Raw genomic sequence first — 12169 nt, 5'->3', positions numbered from 1 at the left:
TTATAAATTTTCCTAGAATGAAAAAAGTAATAATACATAAAACGCTTAAAAAAATAAAGCATTAAAAAAATAAACATTATAATATGTTCAACTAAAAACATCTTATTAAAAGAATTTGAAAAAAAAAATTGATCGTTGAATATTCGATGATCTGTAAATTAATAAATGGTTAAATTACAGATAAAATTTGCGCATTGATTGTATGAATAACACACATGACCCAAATCAACATATAAACAAAATATAACACTAGATTTTTCTCCTAAACCATTTTTTGAACGTTTAAGAAAATTTTTCAATATAATCCAATCACCATTTATGTATTTAAAAGGATGACCAATTTCAAAAGTAAATCATTTCCAACCTTATTCATTTCCAACCTTATTCACCATTCTGAAGTGATCTGGATGAAATCGGGAAGCTCACATGTTTGATTTGAATATTGATTCCTGCTACGGTACAAATGATAGAATTCAATCGTTATGATTTTCAACGATTATTAGAATATTTCACGAAAGATAGAGGATGATTCTGGAAAATGATTATTTTGATAAAGTTTTAAATATGATGAAATGATTCCTGCAATGCAAAATTCAAAACCTCTAAATAAGCCAAAACAAACTATGAACTGATATGAAACGCCATTTAACACCACATTGAAGATGTATTACGAGCAGCCTTCGATGACTCTGGAAAAAAGATATTAGTATTTTTTTATGAAAATTATAAAACATTATGAGATGATTTTGAAGATCAACCTGAATTATTTAGGAAAACCTATAATACTAAATTCAATGCTTCATTTGATTTTGTATAAAATGCTGACAGTAACTTTCAAGACCATCCCTAAGGAACGAAGATTAATTCATACCCAACACTTTCTTTAATCAACGCATGTTTTTTTTTATCGTAAAATAAGTATAACGATGCCCATACTGAAATTTGGAATAATCTCACCAAGTTCTAGCACCTCCTGTTCTTTTACTTAATTTGATTCAGCAACATGCATGAAATCAGCGGCAGGATCACTGAAAACGTTCGCACACAGTCACTGATACATTATGCTATACTTATTTCACTATGGACCAAATCACTTTTTCATTAACTTTAATTTAATGAAAAATGCATTTTCTATTCTCTCATAGGGTTGCTGTTCAATAATGAATTTATTTTCATATTTCCACTTCTTTTTCGAAATATTTCCTTGTCGAATTCTTTTACCACAATTCTTCCATAAATTTCGAATGTGTATTTGAATTTTATTTTTTTTAGTAAACCACATAGTAGCCCACTGTTGCGCTCTCTGCTGGGTTGTCATTTGAAACGGACCCATGATAACTATGTGTGTGTAAGTGATGCACTTTCAAAGGCTTCTCTTCACGCGCACGCCGTGGCCGCCAATTTAATTCACCACTCAAGAAAGCTACACATTAATCTTACTAAAAGAAACCTGTAACGTTCCCATTGATCTCCCACCCCGGACACAGGAGTAATTCCTCTTCCTTTTACGCTCACAAAACACTGAAAACTTCGATGACTGGGCCAGTATTGAAAGATTTTTGCACCCCCGCATAAAGCATTAGCACATAATTCCCAATTAGACAACCATCTCCTCGATATTGACACAACTTTTGAGAACGAATCTGAACGAAACCACCCACAAATCACAACCACTAATATCAGGGTGTATCACTGGAATCACTGTGACGCATACAATTAAAGTTTTCCCCTGTTTAGGAGAAATTCACCACTGCTGAATATGCCTCCACAGAACAAACAAAAAAAAAGGGACGCGAGGAATGAACTTTTAAAAATTGATTTTTTCGAAAGGCCGCTCGAATTTCAACAAAAATTTTACATGTACACTTCACGAAAACGCCCGAACTCCAAATACACAGTATTTTGATTGTTTCAAAGGCGAAAAAACACGAAAAGTTGAACCAAATTCTACGACCGATAAGAACGCGTGTAAACCGTTCAATTCACCACGACGGACTCCCACCTTTCCTTAAAGCTGCAAATGGGTCTATAAGTTGAAGACAAACTCGGATGGATCAGTAGATAACGGTACCAGGCACGCTTATCCCGTATTCGTTTTCACCCTGGTGGTCCACTGGTTGTGCACCAAGTGCTGTCAAAATGTTTCTATATGAAAATGACAGCAGTTGGTACACAACCGGTTGGCCACCAGATGAAAACAAATACGGATCGGAAGGACCAACATGAAGAGTGTTCTGAAGATTCACTTAATGGAATTTCGTTGGATCGGGAGGACCAACATGAAGAGTGTTCTGAAGATTCACTTAATGGATTTTCGTTGGATCGGGAGGACCAACATGAAGAGTGTTCTGAAGATTCACTTAATGGAATTTCGTTGGATCGGGAGGACCAACATGAAGAGTGTTCTGAAGGTTCATTTTATGGAATTTCGTTGGATCGGAAGGACCGACATGAAGAGTGTTTCAAAGATTCGCTTTATGAATTTTTGTTGGATCGGGAGGACCGACATGAAGAGTGTTTCAAAGGTTCACTTTATGAATTTTTGTTGGATCGGGAGGACCAACACTAAGAGTGTTCTGAAGGTTCCCTTTATGAATTTTCGTTGGATCGGGAGGACCAACATGAAGAGTGTTCTGAAGGTTCATTTTATGGAATTTCGTTGGATCGGGAGGACCAACATGCAGAGTGTGTCAAAGATTCACTTTATGGACCATTATTTTAAAAGTCAAGTACAAAACGGTTGGTTTAAACCACGCTTAATAAAATAGTTAGGAATTGCCGTGATGTTCAAAACTAGCGGTTTATGAAACTTTTGCGATTTTGTGAATAGCGATTTTAAGAAAGCTCGGAAAGTCTGTGGAAAGTGGTCATCAAGTGTTTTGGAATTCAAAGAGCGGGAAATTGAAGCAAGTGAGGAAATACAAAATCCAGCAAACTTTATTTGGAAGATTCAGACAGAATCAAACAAATATAATAAACAAAAAGTTAGATCGAATGATTTCAAACGAAAATCTTATATAACTCGTAAATTGGAGAATTATCGAGGTTACATTGACAAATAAAATCAGGAAATGGACACTTCTCGATCTTGTGGAAGAAATTAGTTGATAACAAATGATGAGTTTTAGAGGAAGATCGAAGGTGGAACAGGAACCAATCCAGGATCATTATCCGCCACTGTCGATTTTCATCGGAAAGTATCCAGTCTCTCTCGAATGATGTTTCAGGAAACCGTACGTGAGAGAATGGAGAAGATTTATTGGTCTGGAAATTCTACATCCTTGGTCATCATGGCTCAAACATTGTCAAATGAAACAGCTGAAACAGCTGTCAAATCTGTTCATAGAGTGTAATTCAAAGCTCACAATCGTAAGGATCAATCGATAGAAACTATGTTGGCACGCATGATTTCGTTCAAATGGTTTGGTAGGGAAATTGAAAATTGACTGCTATGATTCTTTCAATCTTTGAATGTAATACAGTATGCCTCATGAAATTTGAGCGATTTTCGAAGCATCGCTTCATGTTTTCATTCTTTTTTTGGTGCAGAGGGGAGATGTGTAGCCGATAGAGATCTGGTGGAAGAGGAAATTTATATGGATCAGCCGAAAGGATTTGTCGATTCAGCGTCACCCTCAGCGTTAAGTTCTAGGAATTCGGGTGACCAGAGTGATGATTGACCAGGACAGCTACATCAACAATTTTCTACAGCGATTCAGCATAGCTGATTGCAATGCTGTTGCTACTTCTGTAGATCTGAACCAGAAGCTGATCAAGGCGATGTGTCCGAGCACCGAAGAGGGAAGGAAGCAGATGGAAAGTGTGCCGTTCTTTTTTTTGTGTCAGGAATTTACCACTAGGTGGCATTCTTCCCTAAGTGTGCCGTTCCGAGAACTCGTCCGAAGAAGGTTTCATTGAATACAGGGACGCGGATTGGGGAAATGGTCCAGATAGTAGTCGATCAGTCACCGGCTATGTTTTCAAGCATGCAGGTGGCGCAATTTCGTGGAGCTGTCGAAAGCAGGCTACAATGGAAGCTGAGTACAAACCTCTAACATCCTATGTAGGATAACGCGGTACTTAGAAGGGAAACTGGATACTGGCATAAGAAACAAAATCCTTCGAGTCCTTGGAATGTTTTTATTCTTTTTATTAAATTTTCCCATACATCCGTTTAGCGCAATAGAGATGCTCGCTTTTTTTAGAAACCTTAGGGTATTTACTTGAAACAAAAAAAAAGACTCACAACGTATAACGTACTCTGCTGCCCTAATTAGGTTTTGCTGACGAGTAAGCAATTATTTCACAACTTGCAAACCACATCTCGGTCCTCTCGCCAATACTTGCTCAAAAACGAGGACAAGATAGGAACCACCCTTTCCGGATCAGTCAAATGCACGTGGTGTTGTCCTGCGATCATATGTTTCTCGAAGTATGGATTTCCAGCCCGCAGCAAGTCCTCGACTTCTTGATAATACTTTTTATCCTCAAAATATGGCGATTGCGTAGCCTTCAAGAATAAGAACGGCATTTTAATTCGTTTGGCCATGTCTAGGATCACCTCATGCGAGAAAGGTGTACCGATGTGGTACTTCAATCGACTGTCCCGGGTGAAATAATATTTTTCTGGAAACTTGACACTAGGTTTGATGTTTCGATGCAGTAAAAATGGACAAGTTTCACGGCTGATAGATTTGTAGGTACCCTCGTGAAGTCTGTCGATCAATTCAGAGTAGGTGTAAGAGGGAGGCTCCGATTTTTCTTGATTCCTGTGGTCAGCTATTATGATCTGAGGAATGTTAGACTGTAGACGTGATACTACCAACTCTGCATTCATGATTTGAGGCTTCAATGAATCGAGTGAAATCATTAAATCAACTTTTTCCGGAAAAATGGCAGCAAAAACAAACTGGAGTACTGCTCCCATCGAGTGGCTCATTAACGATACCTTTTTCCAGCCGTACTCTTCCATGATGCCCAGCAGCAGCGAGATGGACCCCATGGTTTGATAGCTCATACCGTGGGGAATCCTAGACGAAAATCCGTGTCCAGGAAAATCGATTGCCAGAAAACTCATATGTTTCGGCAACAGAGGAATTAGTGTGTCGAATGTTCCAGCATTATCCTGCCAACCATGCAAACAAATTATCGGACGGACGTCTTTCGGTCCCCACCATTTTCCGGCGATCTCCCCGAAAGGCACAGCAATTCGCACTTCTTGAACCTGTGATGGCAATACATAGTCAGATAGATAGATAATTAAACCAATCGAATAATCAATTGGTACATACCCCATGTTCACGATCGTTTTGCTCCACTAGTTTAATCAACGATGTTGGTTGTTCCTCCATATTAATTGGACAATTTTGACTAACCAGATATTGCAAATCTGAAGCCTACAGGCATATCAGTTCTTATCAGTAATACGCGAATTGTTAATCAAGCAACAAAATACAAGTCACTTTGGTCACTTGTGTTAGTAAGGGGAGTAAGGTTTCGAATGAACTAGAAACTACCACTATATGGTCGATTTCTAAATACATTCGGTTATGGTCGAGGGATACGAGAGGTTTATGCGTCATGGCCAAGTTCATTTTTTATGGGAAACAAAGTCGCTGCTTGAATGAGATTTTCAAGATTTTGTAAATCTAAAATGTCTAAACAACTTGAACAAATCAATGTATACTTAGAAAGGAAAAATATGGTTTCAAGTTAATGTTCAAACCTAACGATCTAAGCAAATTTATATCGTTTGAGTATTCTTGAATACTTTCTAAGCATTTTTTTTTATCAAGATTTTAATTAATAAAAAAAAGTTTTAAAAACAAAAAATAATAATAAACATTAATAATAAATGTCTCAAAAAAGCATATAGAACAAGAGTACAGGAAAAAAATTGAATAAAAGTTTCGTCATTTGGTATATTTTTATAATTTAATCCAAAGTAAACCTAATCCAATTTAGAAATAAAATAATTTACAACATGCATTCCTTATACTCCGATAAATCACAATTTGCTAACAACCTCATCGACCTGTCTGACCCAATGTTTCCGTAGAAAATCTGTCACAACGGGTGCCACCAATTCCGGATCGGTCAAATGAATGTGATGGGAACCTTTCAAATACTTCACGCGGAACATGGAATTTTGTTTCTTAAGTATGGCGACCATTTCATCGAAGCCTTCTTTGGAACCAGGATAGGGTGAATCGATGGCCTTGATCACCAGCTGTGGCACCTTGATTTGCTTTGCCAGGGCGTAGTTCACTTTATCCGACCATCCGGGAATGTTGTTGTACTTTATTCGGTTATCACGGTCAAAATAATATTTGCCGGGAAATTTTTTGGACGGTTTGATATTTCTTTGCAGTAAATATGGACCAGTTTCTCTCGTTACAGATTCCATGGTTCCTTCAAACAAACGATCCAGCATGTCCTCATACGTGTAGGCTGGTGGTTCCGATCTTTCACGATTCCTTTTATCGGCCTCAAGCAACTTATTGGCCATCACAGGAGCCCAAGAAAGAAATCTTTTCGGGTAATATGACTGCGGTTTAAGGGCATCAATTCCAATCAGAAACTCCACCTTATCTGGAAACATTGACGTGAACATGAAAGCTATGATTGCTCCCATAGAATGCCCAATCATTGCCATCTTATCCCACCGATATTCGTTCATTATGTGCAGCAGTATTAATACACTATCCATCTGATGATAAGCCATGCCATCTGGTATGCGTGACGAGTAACCATGTCCCGGGAAATCGATCGCCAAAAAGCTGACTTCCTTGGGAAGCAATGGAATCAGTCGATCAAAAGTGCCGCAGTTATCCATCCATCCGTGTAAACACAGGATCGGTCGAATATTCTTCGGTCCGAACCATTTTCCAGCAATCTTGCCAAACGCCACTGGAATCTCTATTTCCGTAACCTGTGATATGAGTAATAACATTAAACAATGGATCGAAGATAGAATAATCAAACAGAAAAATACTCACGTTGTTGTTCCTATCCCACAAATCGATGTAGCTTATCATAGGGTGCTGATCTGGTTGAGCTAGGTTTTCATTAGTCATTTTGCAAACGCTAAGGCCGAGATTTAGAAGTAATTGGTCCGAGAACTAATTGGGTGAGTACCAGGTAGTATCGTTGATTATGCTCATAAATTTCATCTAACTAGAAGAGCTTATTAACTCGGCGATTGTCGAACGTATACTAACGGGATGGCCTTAAGTGTTCTAGTATATGTAGGCTGAATAAGGAAAGTTCATTGCAGTTTCGAGAAACAGTTTTAAAGATAATTTTATAAGTTGTTTTATATTTCTCATAGGTACTATGAGATAGAAATTGCAACATCTTCCGACAACGTTCGAGTTTAATAGAAAGAAATTGAACAAAAGTCACCAAATCTTATTTTTTGAACCTACGAAGCTCTGATGTTCATTATACACAATTCGTCCGGAACACGTGGTGGTCAAACAAACGTACACCATCAAATCAAGTGTTCATTTGCAAAAGCTATGTAAACAAAATCAGCTGTCAAAAAAATTATCAATCAATACTTGTACTTGTTTACAGCTAGCTTTACTACACATACCGTTAATATATTGATTCGTATTTCATCAAGCGGGTTATTCAACCAACTTTAACTACATAATCAATAGTGAATTGCTTTAAAAGTAGAAAATATCAACGAACAATCTCACGCACTTCACGATAAAGTGATTTAAAGATAAGACGGTGGTGTTTCGGATCTGTCACATTCTGGTTCATTCAAGCTGGTAAAAGTGGTTACGCACATTGAATTTGCTGGTTATTTTTTCTGAATTTGTTCCTGGCGTGCTACGAATTGTATCCTTGTTTGCCATTATGTCGAGACTGCTGGCGAAATCACCCCTAGTAAACCGAGTGTTCCGAAGGACCTGTACAATTACCTCTCTCCCAAATACTGCCTCGATTGGAACACCTACTGGAGAACGTGAGGTAACACGGAAAATTGCTTAGTCATTAGTGCTATTGAACCGAATATATAAATCTTAATCTACACAGGTCGAGGAAGTACGCATACCGGTGCCGTATGGAGAAATAGCTGGCAAATGGTGGGGACCGAAGGAGGTGCGTCCCATTGTGGCTTTGCACGGATGGCAGGACAACGCAGGCACTTTCGATAAGCTGATTCCTTTACTTCCGCCTCACATAAGCGTATTGGCTCTGGACTTACCAGGTCACGGTTTGTCGTCTCGAATTCCCGATGGAATGTCCTACAATACTATGGATAGCGTTAACTTGCTTACCCGAATCATGATGATATATCGTTGGAAGAAAATTTCACTGATGGCCCATTCTATGGGTTCCATCATAAGCTTTGTGTTCTCATCCGTGTTCCCGGATAATGTTGATCTGTACGTGGGTATAGATGCTCTCAAACCTCACATTCTGGAAACAGAAAAAGTTGGGCCTCGTTTGGAGAGACGCATTCCCCAGTGGCTGTTGGCAGATGTTAGGAACCGCGAAAAAAGTAAACCGCCTTGTTACACTTTCGAAGAGCTGGTCGAAAGATTATGCAAAGCCACCAACCAATCGGTTACCAAAGAAACTGCTTCGTATCTGTTGCATCGAAACATACTGAAATCTGCCACAGAACCCGACAAATACTATTTCTCTCGCGACAGTCGTCTCAAATATAGTTTCCCATTGGGCTGGAGCCAGGAGACATGTGTGGCCCTCGCAAAACGGTTGATGATGCCCTACATGTTCATCAAGGCCCTTCATTCGCCGTACTACGAGGATAAGAAGTACTTTGACGAAGTGGTCGAAGTAGTGAAGAGAAACAATCCCAACTTTCGACTCGAGTTTGTCGACAGTACACATCACTTGCATCTGACCGAACCACACAAAGTGGCACCGATGATTACGGAATTTCTTAACCAGCACTGGCACAAAGAAGAGCTGAGTGCTCGAAAGTGTACTAGATAGTAGATAGTAGAATAAAACGGGTTTCTTCAATATTAATTATTTACTTATTTTTTCCCAAAAATAAATATTACCAATAGAAATGTTCCAATAAATGGACGTAATTACGTCTAAAGGGATGGAATAGTCTTGTTGAAAAAATATTGTTTAAGCTACCCCACCTCTACTTAAATTCAATTGTAGACCTATTAAAATACTAATTTTTCTCATAAAGCATCGAATTATCTTCAAGGAAACAATTTCTTTTGTTCTATTTCGAAAACGACTCAGTTCTTCCAATTAAACGTTTATAACATAAGTTATATGAACTTCAATAAAACTTCATCTTATGTAATTGAAACAATTACCTTACAAAATTACTCCTGCATTGGGTCGTCGGCTGCGCCGGCACTTGATCCTCCTGGGCAGGACACCACACAGTCCTCGTACGTCCATTTGGGGAAGACCCGTTTGTACAGATACAACATGACCGTGTCGTGTGACTTCAGTTGTGCATCAAATACACACTTCATGTGACCGTGAGTTCCTGTTTGAAAAAAAAAAGATTATTAGATTGTACTCTCGTAAACAAGTTACTGCTGTTATTACCCAACGATTCTCGAATATGACCGGATCGGCCCAGTTTGGTTCTCAGCTTGCACGGTTTGAAGTATTCGATGTCATCGGGATTGAAAAACATGAACCGAATAACGGCCGATCTGCGATGAATTTTAAATGGATGGCCACTTAGCACAACGCGTTTCAGCACAACACGATCCGGATTGCAATCAATTACACTACCAGAAGCTACCATTCCCAGAGAAGTATCTGGATTTTCCCGGAAGCAAACGACCGGTGCCGGAGGAAACTGGATCGGGGCAAAGAATGTGGCCACTATTGTTGAACCAGGCCGGAAGAATCGTTCGTATTTGTGTTTATCGCCGTTCGTGTGCTGACTGAAAACGGGATTCACTATGAAGCGGCGATAACCGCACTGGACTATCAGACGCTCTTTGGATTTTATGGGTATTGTTGAATTAGGTGTGCGTTTGAGGCAAACATTCATTACAGTCATCTGATGTTCGTGTGGCAGCATACCGTAAACTATTACTGTATTAGACATGCCAGCTGAATTGAACGCATTCCACAGATCTTGGGATACATTTTTGACACATAATGTAATAAACCATCCAGGCAGTATAACATCATCCATTTCTTCTTGGGATTGTTTGATGACTCTTCGCTTTGTTCGATCGAAGTTTTTAAACTGATAAATTTTAGCGTAATCGAATGGAAGATTCTCTTTGACATCCCAGGCAGAGCTTCGAAATGATTCCAGCCCTCGATATTTGCGGAACCTTTCTCTGGCCGGTATATTTGCGGGAGTGTCAATTTCATCCGGGAAAACGGCATCATCTTTGGCAGCTTGTATTTTTGCCAAAGTCTTCTTATCCTCCTCCAAATCCATTTCTTTATCGTACTTATCGGCTGGAATCGGTCCATCAGAAACGCTCACTTCATCGAATTCTTCCTCGTCCTGATCCTCTTCCTGTTCGCCAACTTTGCTCTCCGAATCTGACTCACAGGACATGTAATCTTCCTCTTCATCATCTCCCTCGCTATCCTCATCGTCTTCATCGTCATCGTCCTCTTTTTCCGAAACTTCCTCAATGTCGGGAATCCAACAAGCCTGATAATCACTCATACCTAAAAACCAAAAAAATAAAACACACTTCAACCCTCAATTACCTTCAATTAACTCTTACCCTTAGGAATTCGCTTGATAAGCTTTTTCTTATTCTCATTCCTTGAAGCAGCTATTTCAGCTTCCGTTGGCCACGTTTGTTCAGCGTCCATTTCATCCGGAACGTTTTCCCGCTGCAAGCTTGTTTGTTTCTCGGGATCAGCTTTAGCCAAAAGTTTCGCTTCTCCAGAAGTCATTTCTTCATCATTTTTGCGTGGCTTGTAGGGATCCTCTAAACCGTAAACTTCCGATAGTTGGAAATCTCCCAATCCTGGTATGTGAACCAACTGGTTGACCGAGAGTGGAATACCACGTAAAAATCCGGTTACTTTGAGAGTTCCCACACTGTCTGCGCCCGGAACATATTCTACTCGCTCGCCATACAGATGAGGACGGTTAGCTTTGTTGTGCAGGACTCTTCTTTTTTGTCCGCCAATCCTGCGTAGAAGATTTAGTCCATCTGTCGACGAATCCAGCGTCATAATCTTCTCATCAGGGAGCACACTTGAAATCGATTTTTGAACAGCAGCTTTCACTTGGCCACGTTTTTTCGGGGCTATCGATTCGAGATCCATCAGGCAAACTATTGGCGTCGGAAGACCCTGACGCAATGCCATATTCAGAATCTTGGCTCCCTGATTATCAATGATGTCCTCCTCTACTTCGGTGGCCGATAGCAACAGAAGCGTCGAATCGCTAACTTTGAGGGCATCTAGCATCGATATTTCGCTACCATGACCGTGCTCTGGACACAGAAACGAGAATCGTTGCCGAAATCGGGGAACGCTACGGGAAAAAAATTATGAAACAATATAAAATTTCGATCACGACAGAAATTTACTTCATGTAACGGATCCGGTCGGAAGCTTTCTGCACGGCAATCTCCTCATCGCAGCCCTCGATGATGGCCAGTGCCGAATTCGGGTCAACATTGGCGTGCAACGGAACAACACAGGTCAGAAATGGGGCCGCTGTTGCACCACCGATGGCCCGTTTGAGGGCTATCGCTTCCTGTCGTTTATTTTTCCGTATCTGGTTTGCCTGATGACGTCGCTCTTCCCGGCCCAATTCCCGATGCGATTTTCTGGTAGCCGCTTTCAGATTGGTTTTTCCTGTTGAAACGAACAAAAGAAACCTTAAAACTTGCTTAAAAGTATATTCTTCTTCTTCTTCTTCTTTCTGGTTTCAGCAGGGGTAAAAGTATATTCATTCAACTATTCCCGAAACAAGGCTTTGTTTTACATGAAAATTAATCATTCAAATCCAGCATAAACAAACCTTTAGCCACGCGATCCAGTGACCGTTTGGACGAGTGTTTTCCATGTTTATGCGACTTGTTGGTTTGCTTCAAAGCACCCGGTTTGTGGATGGTTTCGATACCCATGATTGGCGATCGGTTTCACTGCTAAATTGAGAATAATTCACGGAATAAAGGTATTTTTTCAACAGCGAACTAATGTGCGACACATGGCT

The 12169-nt window shown here is 39.8% G+C and overlaps 4 protein-coding genes across 4 annotated transcripts; 1 reads left to right on the top strand and 3 right to left on the bottom strand.

Moving 5' to 3' along the window:
- Positions 1 to 4303: 4303 nt before the first annotated feature.
- On the bottom strand, positions 4304 to 5426 carry LOC129759933 (probable serine hydrolase). Its single transcript, XM_055757508.1, has 2 exons — positions 5292 to 5426; positions 4304 to 5224 (listed from the first exon to the last, which is right to left on the bottom strand). Exons 1-2 carry the CDS (start codon positions 5349 to 5351, stop codon positions 4304 to 4306), a joined length of 981 nt encoding a protein of 326 aa, XP_055613483.1. The 5' UTR covers positions 5352 to 5426.
- A 469-nt stretch (positions 5427 to 5895) lies between these two features.
- On the bottom strand, positions 5896 to 7094 carry LOC129759929 (probable serine hydrolase). Its single transcript, XM_055757506.1, has 2 exons — positions 6999 to 7094; positions 5896 to 6931 (listed from the first exon to the last, which is right to left on the bottom strand). The coding sequence occupies exons 1-2, from the start codon at positions 7074 to 7076 to the stop codon at positions 6008 to 6010; spliced, it is 1002 nt and encodes a 333-aa protein (XP_055613481.1). The 5' UTR covers positions 7077 to 7094; the 3' UTR covers positions 5896 to 6007.
- Positions 7095 to 7794: 700 nt separating this feature from the next.
- LOC129759925 (probable serine hydrolase) lies at positions 7795 to 8976 on the top strand. The gene is made up of 2 exons (XM_055757502.1): positions 7795 to 7983; positions 8050 to 8976. The coding sequence occupies exons 1-2, from the start codon at positions 7870 to 7872 to the stop codon at positions 8974 to 8976; spliced, it is 1041 nt and encodes a 346-aa protein (XP_055613477.1). The 5' UTR covers positions 7795 to 7869.
- A 322-nt stretch (positions 8977 to 9298) lies between these two features.
- Positions 9299 to 12142, bottom strand: LOC129759928 (pre-rRNA-processing protein TSR1 homolog). Its single transcript, XM_055757505.1, has 5 exons — positions 11975 to 12142; positions 11538 to 11808; positions 10719 to 11482; positions 9562 to 10659; positions 9299 to 9499 (listed from the first exon to the last, which is right to left on the bottom strand). Exons 1-5 carry the CDS (start codon positions 12078 to 12080, stop codon positions 9330 to 9332), a joined length of 2409 nt encoding a protein of 802 aa, XP_055613480.1. The 5' UTR covers positions 12081 to 12142; the 3' UTR covers positions 9299 to 9329.
- Positions 12143 to 12169: the final 27 nt, after the last annotated feature.

The sequence above is a fragment of the Uranotaenia lowii genome, unplaced genomic scaffold (genome assembly GCF_029784155.1).
Source record: "Uranotaenia lowii strain MFRU-FL unplaced genomic scaffold, ASM2978415v1 HiC_scaffold_323, whole genome shotgun sequence".
Taxonomy (NCBI): domain Eukaryota; kingdom Metazoa; phylum Arthropoda; class Insecta; order Diptera; family Culicidae; genus Uranotaenia; species Uranotaenia lowii.
Note: the sequence above shows the minus strand (reverse complement) of the source record. Positions and strands in the feature narration are given on the sequence as shown.